The following is a 16,008-nucleotide window of genomic DNA, read 5'->3' on the forward strand; positions in this document are numbered from 1 at the left end:
CTCCCCCTCATCTCGAAGGCTCGGTTTCCACGGTTCGACTTCACTTCACTTGCTTAGACTTCCTGTCCAGACGAGTTTACAAACAAATCGACGCAAAAAGAAAAGAAAAATCGCTGAACTAAAACCATCCTGCAGTACTCCACGAGCAAACCATGTGAAGAACGAGACTTAAAGTAATTCCTCAGCCATCGGACATGGATATCTGCCCATTATGTCACCAGTGTCTCGAAGAAGGACAGAGTTTACAACTGCACTATATCTTGTGCCCTGCAAATATTGGTACGAAAAATCCTTTTTTCACGCTTTTTATTGATATTCCATAGACTCAGGTCTGTGTTGAACTGATTTGTATGGTATTTGTATTGGTTGTTGTAGAAATAAAGGACCAAAGGGGAGATCGAAAGGAAAAATCTGTCGTGAATGTGCGGTTACGTTGGGCCAAAGTCGAGCCATGTGTTGATCGCATCGTCCACTTGATTAGCTCTTTGGTGAGTACTTTCACGCTTATTCTCCATGATTTTACACTTCTTTGCATCTCAGAAAGCTAGGCCTTTTGCGTTTGATTATATCCAATACAACAAATGCTACAAAAATTGGACTATCGAGGAAGTAATTCGTAATCCTGTCAGATCGACTGGAAAGCTGATCTGCACTTTCGTTTTCTTGTTTGTTTACTTTTGGACGCGTTTCTTTGTAAAAATAAACGCTCTCGAATTACAAACACTGTTATCTCCAATACTTCTCGTCTTAGAAAATTTTTGTTATGATATGTACTAGAAAGAGGAATATTAACGTTTCTAGTATTGTTGTTTTGTAAAATTCATTAATGTAAAGTCAACAAACATTGTCCTTAGCAATTTTAATGTCAAACATAGAATTACTTCGAAAGAACCTCTGAATACTTTCCTACGTCGAACAATTTCCTAAACAGCCTCCTAGATTATATTTATTTACTTCAGTATTTTGTCTTTTAGTGTAGTATTTATTGTTTTTTATGTTAAATATTAAAGAAATCTTGCATTTTTCTGTGGTCGTTCAATTATACATGTGTGTAATTGTTAAACAAATGGGTTCTCTTTTCTCGAGAATCGTTTTCCAAAAAAGTCATTTGTAAAACCAATTTATTACATCTCATACTGTTGTTTTTTTTGCTTATAATATAATTTTAAAACTGCACTTTAAGGTAATAATCATCCTTTGATTTTCAAGTTTTTCTATGTAAAAATGAAGAGTGATTTGCCTAAAATTCTAAGACAGTATTTCTCAGAAATAGCTCTTTTGTTTATCGAACAAAACATGTATTTTAACTATTCAAAGATAATGATCTCTTAAGCCATCAAAAATATAAGTTTATAACATAACTTAAATTGTCAACTGTTATTGATCAGCTATATTGTGATATTACTAAGGTTTTGTATTTATCTAGGTTTTATCTTACATTTTAATGAAGGTAGAACAGTTACCAATGTCTAGGTAATAGGAGTCTATTTTGTGTGGTTTGTAGCCTTGAACACCATGCAATAGAGGTCTTTTTTGGCTGTAATGTTTTCGCATATCAGACCATGTGTCATACTTTTCCATATTCATGTGTCTTCTCATGTGAAATCATTAAAAAAAGAATTGAAACTCAAGGGAATAACGTGCCACCAGACTGAAATTTGAAACCATTATCCTCAAGCTAAGAGAGGTCTATACATGCATATATATGCTATATGGCTATTTCATGTTATTACTGTATTCTATTCACATCAGTCTCACTGCACTCTGGTATAAGAAAAAGAGCAGACCTGTACGGGATCCAAACAGATCCCAGGACCAAAACAGTCCATGGGAGAGAAGGGTGGGGATTTATATGAGTACAGCAAGGGTACGTCCCATGGACACCATACGTACGGCCATAGCAGGTTTGAATAAGCCCGAAGCGAGATGACGTTTTACCCTTCGTCTCTAGACCATAATCCTTTTCACACTGCTTTTGTTCTTTAATTATGACTATTGTTCCTGTATTCTCTAAGGAATCAAAAATTTTAATATGAAAGAATTTTAAAAACTATTATGGTATAGAGTCGGGGGTAAAACGTCATCTCGCTTCAGGCTTATTGAAATAACCAATATTCTAACCAGTTTTCATACACTTAATCTAGTGACACTGCTGAGAAAAGTATTCTGAACAGTTCTCATATTTTATAGGCTGGTTCAATTCCATTACATTGGAGTGATAAAGAAGGACTGTATGAATCTGCAATGACCGAGGTTCCTGTCGGCATGCATTCCTGTCAGCTAGCAGTAGGGGGCGATGTAATGCCTATAGATGCATTCGATGTCGCTGAGCATAGTGATACAATCTATATTATCCCTACTGAGGAAGAAGGTTTGTTGTTGTTTTTTTATTTTGATCTGTTTAACTTGTTGAGGGAAAAGTAACATCAAAGGGGTCTGGAGGGTCTGAGGAGGGTATATTCTCTCAAAAAATATATCCATATCCTCCTCCAAAGAGGGAGATTGGAATTTTCAGAGGGGAGGATAGGCTCTGGGGATGGTACAACCAAGTTTCTTCGTTATGTAATCTCCTGGAAAAGGATCATTGTGTTTTTGTGTGTCATTTCTTTGAGTATGAGATTATTTTCTCAAGTCACATATTCCATATTCTGTGGTTTCCGATTTTCTGCAAACTCAAGCTGGAAGCTGAAATTTGGTTTTTCATTGTCATTATCAAAAATAATCTTTTGGTGCTTTTTATGTTTTTGACTGTTGACGGTGGAAAACCAAATTTCAGTGTGCAGCTGGGAAATACCAAGTTTGCAGAATATTAAGAATTACAGTAATGTATTTATGCAAGTGTTTCCAGTAAATAAAGAAACAATACTCAAGGGAATGTAAATGTATGTCCAACCTGATTGAATTTGTTAGCTTCTCTTAGTTAATTTGTCCTATCTCTAAAGAAATTCCAGAAGAAATTGAAGAAGGTAGTGAGGATGGTATCATCGATGATGATGACAACCCTGTCGCTGAGCTACTTGCCTCTACATCCATTGCCGGTAGTAATGACTTGAGTAAAGAAGAGTATCCTGGTACCTCTGGTGAACTGCGACATGGCGTTACTGGTGACAATCTTTCACCAGGTGAGATTAAAATTCCTTGAAAAAAAAAAAAGGAATTTTCTTAAGAATAACAAGATTTCCAAGGGCAAGAGATGGGAAGGGATGATTGATTATTGATGAGGTTGATGGATATTTTCTATTTATTTATTTTCCCTGTGCGGTATCCTAAAAATCATGCATTCTGATTAGCTGTTTGAGTGGGCGGTATTTTCTCGGTATCTGCCCTCAGTCTGATATCCTGGTGTTGTCTGCAAGTGCGTATGGGATAACGAATTGCAAACCAAGTTGAAAAGTAAAGGGTAAAAAAAAAGAGTTATCTACTGCCCTAAAATTGGTTTGGATAGTGAAAATCTTTCCCCTTGTCTTGAAAAAAAATCTCAGTCTAACCAACTTGGTCCATACATTCAAGACCTTGGGCACAGTTTTTCCCTATCCGGACCACCTGGCCGGTAAATAACATATATATCTAACACTGTGAATTCTTTTCTCATTAGAAGATAGGGAAAGACTGGCTCAAAGTAGTTTCACAGAACTCAGCCCACTTTACAAAGAACTTCTACAACATCAGGTAATGGGAGACAAATTATCACCTTACAGGGGTCTAGTGTGGCAGTTCGTGACTTCCAGTTGATCTTAAACAGTGACCTAGAATTAACGTCACTGCAGAACTGAGGTGGTCATGAAGCCTGTGGAAGTTGACCAATGAAAAATAAAAACATGCCCGCCATTGCAATTAACGTAAATATAAAACTCATTTACTATTGTGTCACTATTGTTAAGTGCTTATTAGCAACGTTATTGTTTTTCATTTGGTAGCCTTGAAATTCATAAATTTCAAGAGGAAAACACCTCAGTTTTGCAAGTTTACTCGATTCTGATTGATAAACATTTTTTCTAGCAGGGGAAACAAGTGAGTACTTAGTAGTCCTTAAAGTATACATGTATGCATATGAGAATAAGAAGTCTGTGAGTCGATTTTTTGCATATGAGAATAACACATAGACCATATATTTGTATTGCGGTTGTATTGTATCGAATTGGGCTGATCTGCGCAGTATATCAAGCAACTTATGCAGCTGTTAATTAAAGTATACAATAAAACAAAGCATAAAATTTAGTAGTCTACAATATTTTCTTCCTTTTACTAAATATTTAACAATCTTTGTTTTTAAAGTGGCTATAGCTCTACGCTAATTATCATGTCAAGCAGCCTTGCTTGGAGCAATTTGTGAAGTCAATAAATGAAAATGCACCATGAATAAACTAATTACAGCTTAAAGTACCGGCGTTCTCTGCGATCTTGGCTTGTTGCTTGAGGCTTTTGGTGCGACAACGATGTCTGAAATAAATGTATATGAGATCAGATCAGATCTTGGCTTCACTGTTAACTCCTGATTGGCTCAAGCTGGAATTCTTTGTTTTCATTCTTCAATATGATTGGCTAAACTTAGTTTGGAATGATTTGGATTTCGGGATTTTCCACAACAAGACCACTATCTCATCCATCTAGATGTTTCCAGTATTTTTCTATTTTTCAAAGCAAAAACCATCGCTGGTTTAAATTTATATCAACTATGAGTTCATACAATACATGCAATGACATGAGGTAATATCAGATTAAAAGGAGTTGAAACAATATTTCTTAAAATGTGTTGATGAGAGCTCGTGTTGAAATAAATATCACTCTCATTGGTTAAAAAGTCCATCATTAAACTCATCCCCATTTGAACTTATCTCGATTCAAAAACGCTTTTATTTTTCTGTGGTTGAGGTACAAACCATTAATATATTTATAAAATTTCTTCTACGGCATTCGAAATCTTACCAAAAATGATTAGTTTTGCTATGATTTGAGTTCTGTTTGCTGTTAATTACAGTATATCCAGACGTTAGCAATGGTATGTTATTTTATTCTTTAATATTCTTCATAAATTTTCTTGTACTAAAGCAATATAATTAACCGCATTATTTTGAGAACCTTTATCCTTATTACTTTAAAACATTCCTACTGCTCGATAAACGCCGTTTCTGGCATTGTCTTCAACATATTTAAAGCTTCAAAAACGCTAAAAATTAACTCAAAGTTACGAGATTATCTCGCAACAACTTGTAAAAACTGTCCTTAAGACGTTTTTTTATTCTTATTAGTTACATAACATCTTCGAGAAACCCCTAATTTATGTCAACTCTTAACGTCAAAAATATCTTGTAATGATGTTAATAACTGAAGAAAAACAGTTTAAAAATGCGAAGAGTATTTTGTGCTTTTTTTCCCGCTAACTTCTGAAAAGAAAGTGTTTTTTTTAAAAATATTTGTAAATTTTTTTAGTATCCGTTTTACGTTTTATTTCTTTTGAATTTGTTCTTTATTTTCTAAGGTTATTCATGGCGAACCCTCTTGGGTCCCAAAAGGTGATGACCAGTCCCCAATAACCTCAGATTATGAGCTCGATGAAGTAATGAACAGGACTAGGACCGAGGAAGGAGCACCACCCCATCTGACATCACGACCAGCCAATCCTGAAGAACGACACTTAAAAAGCCCCATACCTATTAGAGCAATCAGCAATCAGGATGAACGCCATCTTGAGACTTTACCCGGTACCCGAGGAGAGAGTACAGAGGAGCAGGGACCTGGAACTGAGGGTATGATACCACGTGGGTAACCACGCCTGTCTTTGTTTCCAAGGAAACGAGATTTAAAAAAAAGATGGTTGCTACACAACCAGACTCGCGCTTAAAGTATCACAAGCGTGGCCGCCATGTTGGATGATAAATTATATTTTATTCAATTCAGCCAACATGGCGGCTATGACATCTCATGACAACAAGAATATTTTGAATTCACCAATCAAAAATAATTCTTCACTTCTTGGCTACATGTAACGGTAGAAAATATTGATTTGCAGATGTTAAGGGACAAGATCACCATGACAATCAAAGTCCAGCGGCGTCATCGTCGACTTCTAGTGGGTCCAGCAGCGAACACTCGTCTGCCAGGCACAGTCCAGACTTAAGGTGGCTGCCTACTTTTGAACGTTCGATTTGAGCCCACGATGTGCGCGCGCTCAAAAACCGCTGAAAAATCTACAAGATTTTATTGAAGAACCATACACGTTTTGAGCTTCAACAGGGCAAAACCCTCAAATTTTGCACGGGACTCTATATTTTTTGATAGCTCATTCGAAAAAACTCCTAAAAATCAAGGTTATATCAACATTTTAGGAAAAGCTTAAATCAGGAACACGTGAAAAAATAGATTTTTGTAGGGATTTTTGTTCGACTTTATGAGATTTTTTAAGAGCACCGAAACTACAAAATATGACAAATCAATGTATCTCTCTGTCTTTTTGTCGAAAATATCCATGTATTATTGTAGAAGGATTGCCTAGCCTTCGTTCGTGCAATCATATAGTCTGCAAATAACTATTATCTTATGAATCTTAATTTTTTTTCTAATCACTTCCGGTGGCGCAATTTTTACTCCAAAAGCTCGTGCGTAGGCTCCCATTAAATGCTGATTATCTCGAAAACGAGCTCGGGACACCCTATTTTACTTTCCAGATTTGGAATCAGCATTAAATTTCAATTCGGAAAATCGAAGTTTTAAGAAAAGCTTAAATCAATTTCCAAAAGTAGGCAGTCACCTTAAAGAGGTGAGAGTAATAGACTTAAGATTTAAAAATTTTTCCCCTTTGGGATCCCTGTGTAGCCTACGCTTCGTTTTTCATTGCGGGAGAGCTGGGCTTCGAGGGCAGCTTCATCACACACACACACAGACAGACAGACAGACAGACAAGGGAAATACAAAGATAGAGAGAGGGGAGACGGGATTTTGCGAAAGTGGTGTTTCTATGCCATTGTTTCCCTTTTACTATTCTTGATTTCCCATTCATTTCCCATTGATTTCCAATTCATTTTCTTTCCATTATTCTCTTCCCACTTCCGATCCCCACCTCGAGATTTTACATCACACCGAATCACATTTGTACTGTGTTAGCATCTATTACACTCACCGTTATATCTGTTGTACTTCCCAGTGATGTGGCAAATGACTCGGATGCCAGCGATGGTCTACAAGAACAAAGTATCGAGGAAGCCATCCCGCGGGACAGTCCCGAAATACAAGAGCTACCGCAGCCATACGACGGGACGTTTCTTACGAGGGACATAATCGAAGATGTGCCCTCGAAAAAAGACACTAGGAACGAAGAACGCGCTAGGGAGAGTCCCTCGGGCACAACTAGAGACGTACCCCCAAGTTCATCGGTCAACTCAGCTCAGAGTCCTCGAGAAAAGAAATCATCCTCCCCAATACCTTTAGGTTTGAATACAAACCAATCATCTACTAGAGCCAGTCCACATAGTGAGATACGAGGGGGATCGGTACCAGGCTCCAGGGGTAGTCCAGTGGCGTCTGTTCACTCATTGGATGGAATTCCTTCTAGCAGTCGACCCCAGGAATCCATACACCCATCCATCACTAGCCTTCCTGATCCTGGGATCTTGCAAGGTTCTCCAAGATCGATGGACGAAGAACAGAAAAGCCTTTCAGGACGTGAACGTACGCCTCTCGCTTCTAGCCCAGCGGGATCTACGCATTCAAGTATCAGAAAACCAAGCTTTGAAGATATCGGAAATCCCCTGTTATCAGGACGTGGGCGCACCCCTCCTGTCTCCAGTCCTTTAGCCTCAGTTCATTCTAGTACTCGTAGCTCACGTGGTCAAAGCCCTATCGCCTCCGTTGGTTCACTTCCTGGACGAGATTCCATACATCCTGGTATTACCAGCCCAACTGCTATCAACACGAGTCTGGTGGGATCCATCCATTCGCCTTTAGCCTCAGTTCATTCTAGTACTCGTAGTTCACGTGGTCAAAGCCCTATCGCTTCAGTTGGTTCTCTTCCTGGACTAGATACCATACATCCTGGTATTACCAGCCCGGCTGCTATCAGCAGTCTCCACTCCAGCGCTAGGAGTACGCCTCGGGGTTCGTCCTTTCCAAGACGTAGCTCGACAGAATTACCTCCAAGCGCTATTCCTAAAGATAGCGAATACGATGCTCTCAGTATACACTCGCGAGGGAGGCCTATTTTTTCGTATGGGAAAAGAGAATCTCCAAGGTTTTCAACATCGCGGACCCCCGTGGACTCTTTTCTTGAAATCCATGACTCAAAACCAGCATTTTCTCACGAGCTTCTTGGAAGCTTAAGTCAACGGTCCTCAGTTCGTCCCAGTTCATTTGGGGACCAAAGACCGAGGTCCTCGGAGAGACTAAGAGATTATGGCCATCAAAGAAGAGAGGAAAGGATGATCCCGGGGACCTTTATCCCAAGCTCCTCTAGCGCTTTTGCACCGACGAACGAAGACAGGACCAAATTTGATGTGAATCATAATGAAGAAGAAAAAGTCATTCTTCAGGAACAACAGCGATTGTTTCAGGAGAAACAGTTTCAGTTTGAAGCAGAGATTCGGCGCTTGAGGGAAGTAAACGAGGACCTCAAACAACAACTACTTAGTGTTGAGGTACGGAACATACATTTTAGTTAAATTGGGCGTAACTTTTTCTATTTTCAGACTGTCAGTCAGGTGTTCCTCAAGGCTTACACTTGGGACCCCTGATTAATTACTAATTTGTTCTCGTTTTCAGGCTGCCGCTGCCCTCAGTGAACGGGACAACCAGAGATCCCACGGACTGGAGGCTACTGTTGCTTCCCTGAACGATACTGTCGAAGAGAAGGATGACGAAATAGCTCGACTGAAAAAAAGATGCGACGAGCTCGAGAAAATCAACCAGGAGATGAAGGACGAACAAGAAAGTCTGAAAACTGTGAATAAATTAACTTACGAGGATTTGAACAAAGAAAACTCAGAGTTGAGGGCGAAGGTAAGTAAAACGAGGGCGTGAATTGTTATGTAATGAACTGCACTTCAAAGAAAGAATGTTCGTCCCTTTTCTCCTCGAGGACGAGAGGCGCAACAGAACCAGAGCCCTCGCCCGATAGGTGCCCGCCTATCCTCGCAGCGACTCCTGACGCGAAGAGAAGGAAGAGAGAGAGAGACAAGGACGAGAGAGTAGGAGAGAAGAGAAGAGAAAGGGAAGGAAGAGGCGGGAGGAGCGGGAGAAGAGGAGAGAGAGGAGGAGAAGAGAGGAACGAGAAGGAAGAAGGAAGAGAGGAAGGAAGCGAGAGCGGGGCAGAGGTATAAGAAGTAAGTATCTAGTAGCTGCGGTCTCTTAGTCGGCTCTTCTCTTCTCTCTCTTAGTCTCATGTCATCTCTTCTCTTCTCTTCTCTTCGTCTCTTCTCTTCTCTTCTCTCTCTCTTCTCTTCTCTTCTCTTCTCTTCTCTTCTCTGTGTCACTCCATTTGTCTTTGCAGATAAACGATATGCGACGTAAAACCTATGGTTCACCAACGAGAACCTTCTCTGACGAAATACTAAACAAAACCCTGAGAGAAAAAGTGGCACGGTTAGAGACTGACAAGGCGGACCTCAAACAGAAATACAACAAAATCAAACTCGAGTTAGAACAGACTAAAGCAGAGAAGGTCCTGAGTGATTCTCGACTTAAGAAAGCCAGAAGTGTTACAGACCTCAGTGAAAAATTCAATAGGTATACGACATACTCGAAGCCAGAGCTTGACATTTACGACCAAAGCTGGGGAAAGACAAGCTCAGGGCTCGGTAGTTCTCGTTATTCGTGGTCTGATAATAATGTTGACTCTGCGTATAAGGTTAGCTCCGGCACGATTGGGGACAGGGGTTTGACGAACGGACTATCGACACGTGATAAGTACTCATCTCGAAGAGATGACCACGTGACTGACATACCACTGTCCAGCACGTCACATCAAAGACGACTTCACAGCTCGATGGATAACGACATTGACGTCATTTCGTTGGAACAGGACTTTGATCATCGTTCTGCGCATGAGCGCGATCGACATCGAACACTCAGTTCCGAATCTTCGAACTCGTCGCTGTTGGAGTACGAATATGGCGTGAATATTCGCGTGCCGAATCAATCGTCTACGTACAGCCCACGTGACACAAGGGTTGAGTTGAGGGAGACGAGTAGAGGACGAAGAGAACGACCACATTCATATCATGCAGGTATGACAAATCGTTGAAGTTGGGGCACCTCGATGTTTATCAGATCAACGCACCATTCCCTTGAATGTTGTATAAGCAATAGACCCATTCAGCTTGGTTCAACTTTGTCACATTTCAGACCACATGACCATTCCCTTGAGTATTGTATAAGCAATAGACCCATTCAGCTTGGTTCAATGTTGTCCCATTTCAGACCACATGACCATTCCCTTGAGTATTGTATAAGCAATAGATCCATTCAGCTTGACTCAATGATGTCCCATTTCAGACCACATGACCATTCCCTTGAGTATTGTATAAGCAATAGACCCATTCAGCTTGGTTCAATGTTGTCCCATTTCAGACCACATGACCATTCCCTTGAGTATTGTATAAGCAATAGACCCATTCAGCTTGGTTCAATGTTGAACCATTTCAGACCACATGACCATTCCCTTGAGTATTGTATAAGCAATAGACCCATTCAGCTTGACTCAATGTTGTCCCATTTCAGACCACATGACCATTCCCTTGAGTATTGTGTAAGCAATAGACCCATTCAGCTTGGCTCAATGTTGAACCATTTCAGACCACATGACCATTCCCTTGAGTATTGTATAAACAATAGACCCATTCAGCTTGGTTCAATGTTGAACCATTTCAGACCACATGACCATTCCCTTGAGTATTGTATAAGCAATAGACCCATTCAGCTTGAATCAATGTTGAACCATTTCAGACCACATGACCATTCCCTTGAGTGACCCCTTCCAACTCCTCTCTCAGACCCTACACTTCGCTTCTTTCATCTGATGTCTCCATTTTATTTTCACCCAGGTACAGTGTTAGACTTGGACAGACAGACAGCAAATGAGGACATCAATCACTACAGATCCACCTCGCATTCACCATCCCGCACCAAGGACTTCCAGCCAACATCCCGTACTACTCTGGACTATGGGACATCCACTCGTCAAGTAGACTTCGAATCAAAATACCGTACCAGGGATTACGAGTCAGGTCCCGCCCGGTACGGGACAAACAGCTCTGTTACCAAGCGTTACTCAACAAGCACAGGGTACCCAAAGGATTCTTCGCCGAAACCATTTTGCCCAACATTTTCTACAGACATTCAAAAAGGCATGCGTGTTATGGTTAACAGAAATCGTGGGATCTGTGGTCATGGTATAGTCAAATACGTTGGTATGCTACCAGGAAGGGAAGGTTCTTATGTTGGGGTCGAACTTGACAGTGGAGGTGAGTACAACCTTTCTTCTTCATTGTGATGATTATTAGATAAGGGGACAAACACCCTCCGGATCGTTATACGTTATAAGTTAATACGACACGAAGTAGTACCATGTTGGTTGTGTACTTTTGCCGCCATCCTACTTGAAGATTCCTATATGCTCCCCCTAAAAAGACCAGATGAAAACTCGCAAAAGAAACCCGACGTTGAAGAAGACAGAGTCATCAACCGAACACAAATTATGAGGGTGGGTCGGGAGGGCTACAAAGTACAAGTTGTGCCGATTTCTTGTAGATAATTTATGCGGAGGAAACTTAAATTATTCGCGGACCAACCCGAAGACAGGGTTGATGATAACAATGGATTGTATTCATAATATAATATATGCCAATGACTTTGAATAGCAATCAGATCAGTACTGTCGTGGTGAAACTAAAATGTTTCATCTCGTTTAATTCACAGATGGTAGACATGATGGTACTTTCCACGGACAGCGTTTATTCAAGTGGTAAGTAGTCAAGACTTTCTTATATACTCCATTAATCTGTTCTTCAGTGGCTGAGCAAATAGTTAGAGTTCCACTCTTTTGCCTTCAAACTATGCTTCAAACAATTGTTGCATTTTGTTTCTGTACATTTCATTGTATTAACAAAAATGCCTCGACTTGAAAAGATTGTTTGAGGCCAGGAAAGTGACTCTAATATCCAATATTCTAGTCTTCATGACGTTAACCCTGCATAGTATGTGAACTATGACGTCATATTTTTAGTCTTTTTTTTCTTGAAAACTTTTCGAGTAGCATTCAATAATTTCCTGTGTGCTCTTGTTGGATTGCAGTAAGTCAAACAGAGGAATATTTGTAAAGGCTAGCAAAGTTTTAATGTGCTATCCAAAGTGATCGACGCCAAAGATATATCTCGCGGGCTACCTGTGGTCATTCTATCATTCGACCTGACATACTTGAAGTTGTCTTACAGAAAGTTATCCGTAGGAGAGAGGAAAGAGTTACTGTAAATATAGTAAATATAAATTCCCCTAATTTATATACAAAGTTTGTATACCATACCTATACTACGCATGCGTAGAAACCATTCTTCCTTGCTAGTTACCAGTCTTCTATGCGTCTATATATGCATAGTATTATTAAGTATTTCTCAAACATTAGCGTCCATTTAGTCTCGAGTCTCGTGTGAGGAAGTCGCGTTAGTCATCAGTCTTTTCAACATTAGTTAGTCACCAGTTTCTTAAGCGTTAGTTACCACTATAATATTCATTCTCGTTCTCTGACTTTCCACTCGCAGTTTGTCTCCGTAAACAAACGAAAGGCGTTGATCGAATCCAGGAACTGGTTTTGCCTGGTTTTGGATTTATTGTTTTGCCGACTTTAGCCAATCAAAAAACAGTGACGAAGGCCATTCGTTTGTGGACGGAGACCAAAAGGAACGCGGGCTCTGTTACCCCCATCAACTGCCAGCCATTCCGTTCTACTAAAGCGTGTAACCATTTTTGCGCGTATTTTTATCCTATACTTTAAGTCTTATTCATGGAAAACATGACGAACATTTTACTCTATAAATCTAATCCATATAATGGATGACCTGTGAACCATGGTATCTTTTTTATTACTCGGGCCTCCTGTGGAATATTCGTATTTAAAATGACGTGTTTTTTGTTTTTTTTGTATCCGTCAGAAATCGACTATTGGTGTCTAGGCGCGCATGCGTTTTGCACGCCGCTGAGCTCTAATTAAAGGCCAGCAAGCACACTAGAACACGTCCTTGGAAGCCCGAGTGCACGTTCTGAGAGCGTCTCGTTTCTAATTACATTTACATGAAAGATTCCTTAATTCATTAAATGACGAACTTTTAACTTTTTGATTATTTTATCCATATAATGGATGACGCGTGAACCATTGTAGCCTGTCAGTCTTATCTATATCTACTCTGTGTGTCGTGTGCATTTGCATGTCAACCTCAGAGGTGGGCAGTTCTAATTCAGTAATGGTCACCCAATCTTTAACTTATACTTAGCAGTGAAAACGCACGTATTTTTAGCGCCAAGTCTGCTGGAGTTTCCGGCTTAATTAAAGACTTAAAGTATCTTATAAAAAAGTATGTTTTGATTCCCACCTACGAAACATCCTGTTACGTAAAGGGGCTTTAAAAACCTCTTGTTTTAAGATCGTATCATTTCATTGCCCAAGGGTAGAGGGGGAGGGGTTGTCTAGCCTGGGGGAGGGAAGACTAACACGATACCCAAGGAGGGTACCTCCAGTACCTCTGGGGGGAAGGGAAGGGGAGCTAAATCTAAGCCATTGAAGATCGCGCTCAACAGAGTGACATGTCCTTCATGATTCATGATGTTATTCTTGAACCTTAGTCTCGACCTCTCCACATGGCTTTGTCTTTCCGATAGCATAAAAGACCCGCTTTAATAAGACTTACAAAAGATACGGGGGGATTGAAGTAGTCTCACCCACAGCCGCTTTCAGTGTCGTCACGCAACGCTTTCTACTCAGGGGAGCAAGCGTTGCGTGACGACACTGAAAGCGGCTGTGGGGTAGACTAGGATTGAAGCGGAGATGTTTGATCGGCCTAATCCCAGATAATTGACAGACACAATACAACAAAGACACGCGTTAATCAAATTACATTAGCGAGCAAACAAGGCCATTATCTTGTAAACAGGACGCTCAAAGCAGCAGACATTTTGTTGGTTCTTTAAGAATTACTCCAGGATTAAAGAAGTCATCGGTTGTCTTACTGGAAAAGCAAGCGAGAGGAGAGAGAAGGTATCTTTTCTCATATAGGGCAGAACTTTGGTAGGTTTTTGACTGGATATTATGGATCCTTCAGTCCAGACGAATCGACGAAGTCGCGAGATCATCTTCGCACAAGCAGCCACCGCGAATGCACGAGCTTCAAAACGACTCTCTGTTGAACTTAAGACCCTAGAAAACCAGAAACAACGAGAAATGGTCAAGCTACAAAACGCTAAGTTTAGAATCAAGACAGCCGTTAGCATGCCTTCTCTGTACGCCGGCCAGGAAAATGGTGGGTGCTTACTCGCTCCGACATCTCCGCGAGCTCCGAGTTCACTGCCCGTGTCTCCGATGACGAGCCCTAGGGTAACAAGAAGGCGACATAGTGAGGTCATGACTCCTTCAACGAGATCTCTACAGTTCAAGTGTCAACCTCTTGGAAACCAATGGAAAGATTCAGTGAACAATATTCGACTAAGTAGAGCGAGTTCGGAGGGGAAGCTAGATAACTTTCAAGAAAAGGAGTCTGTCTTCACCGCGAAAGAGATGAACTACGCTGGTGTGAGCCCAAGACCTTCTAGGAGGTCATTATCTGACATTGAACGACTTAACAACCCAGGAATGCCTTTGAAAGGCCAGGAATTGTTTGCGTTGAAGAATGGAACACCTAAAACTCCTTTATTAGCGAGCCGTGCACGAAAGTTGAGCGCCCCGTTGATGGCGATTGACGAGAATCGTGACAACCTTGACCAAAGAATCAAAAAATTCCATGAAAGTTTATTAGCGTACAAGCGAGAAAAGGACGCCGAAGACGACGTTTTTGACGAAGGGGGTACAGGTATAGACGATGCGGACGTAACCGACAGTGTTACAAAACTTCCCGAGATAAAGCCGAATGCTTCACGAAAATATTCCCTCCCGGGTCTCGTTCCAAGACTTAGTTTAGCGAATTTGACTTTTAATTCTTCTGTGGGGAATGATGATTCTCTTGAAGATTTAAAGAAATGTAGGTATCTAAGGATTCCAGAGACTGGCGAGCTTAGTGTAGATGAGATTTTTAATCAAGAAGATGGAAATTAAAAACTTCGTGGCCGTTGAGAGGAAAAAAGACTCTTGGAACGAGAGAAAGACGTTTGCCATGTTACTCCGGGGAGAATTCATTTTAGAGGGGAGGGAGGGGAGGGAGGGGGGAGGGGCGAACTAATTAAGCAGGCGGCCATCAAGTTCTTACATAAGCCAAAAGGGAGGGTCACCAATATTTTCATTCAATCGAAAGTTTTAACACCGAAGAAGACTGACAAACAATGGGTATATACCAGAGGTATAAATACATATACCAGAGGTATAAATACCATCGACTGTGTCATTTTCTCACTGGACTCTGAAGACGACTTAAGCTCCGGTTGTCGAAATGCAGTCATCACCAACAACAGTCTTTCCCAAGACTACACTCACCTGGACAATCACATTTAAAACCAATGGGTATATATAAGGTCAGGTTTATAATTCCTTTGAAAAAAGGGACTGAACCTTCCCCACTATACCCCCGACAGGGCTTTTTTTGCTCAACAGATTTTAAAGATTTATTAATGAGCTAACAGCCTTGTAATACGTAATTAAAATCACTTTTGAAAAGTCTCTAGAATACTTCACTCTTTTCTTAAATAAATCCCAGAAAAATAAAAGTTTTAGTCTTCCTAAAAGTGTTTTAGAAATTATTGAAAAAAAATCCCGTACAAAAATGTCAGGCGTTCCGTATTTCGATCCCTGGAAGTGGCGAGAGATCTGGTCCCGAGGAGAAAGGA

At 40.5% G+C, this 16,008-nt stretch overlaps 1 protein-coding gene across 2 annotated transcripts; it reads left to right on the forward strand.

Moving 5' to 3' along the window:
• On the forward strand, positions 1-13,564 carry LOC116303943 (uncharacterized). Of its 2 annotated transcripts, none has more exons than XM_089032780.1 (13): positions 1-279; positions 376-488; positions 2,191-2,371; positions 2,943-3,122; positions 3,596-3,669; positions 5,480-5,747; positions 6,011-6,119; positions 7,142-8,627; positions 8,752-8,988; positions 9,479-10,214; positions 11,031-11,450; positions 11,905-11,950; positions 12,280-13,564. In XM_089032780.1, the coding sequence occupies exons 1-13, from the start codon at positions 195-197 to the stop codon at positions 12,338-12,340; spliced, it is 3,996 nt and encodes a 1,331-aa protein (XP_088888906.1). In that variant the 5' UTR covers positions 1-194; the 3' UTR covers positions 12,341-13,564. The 2 variants fall into 2 exon arrangements, with proteins under 2 accessions (XP_088888906.1, XP_088888907.1); XM_089032781.1 differs by having other exon boundaries at positions 3,599-3,669.
• Positions 13,565-16,008: the final 2,444 nt, after the last annotated feature.

Source organism: Actinia tenebrosa, unplaced genomic scaffold (genome assembly GCF_029948245.1).
Source record: "Actinia tenebrosa isolate PJP-AT-01 unplaced genomic scaffold, QUT_ActTen_1.0 PGA_scaffold1__47_contigs__length_23844297, whole genome shotgun sequence".
In the NCBI taxonomy this organism is placed as follows: domain Eukaryota; kingdom Metazoa; phylum Cnidaria; class Anthozoa; order Actiniaria; family Actiniidae; genus Actinia; species Actinia tenebrosa.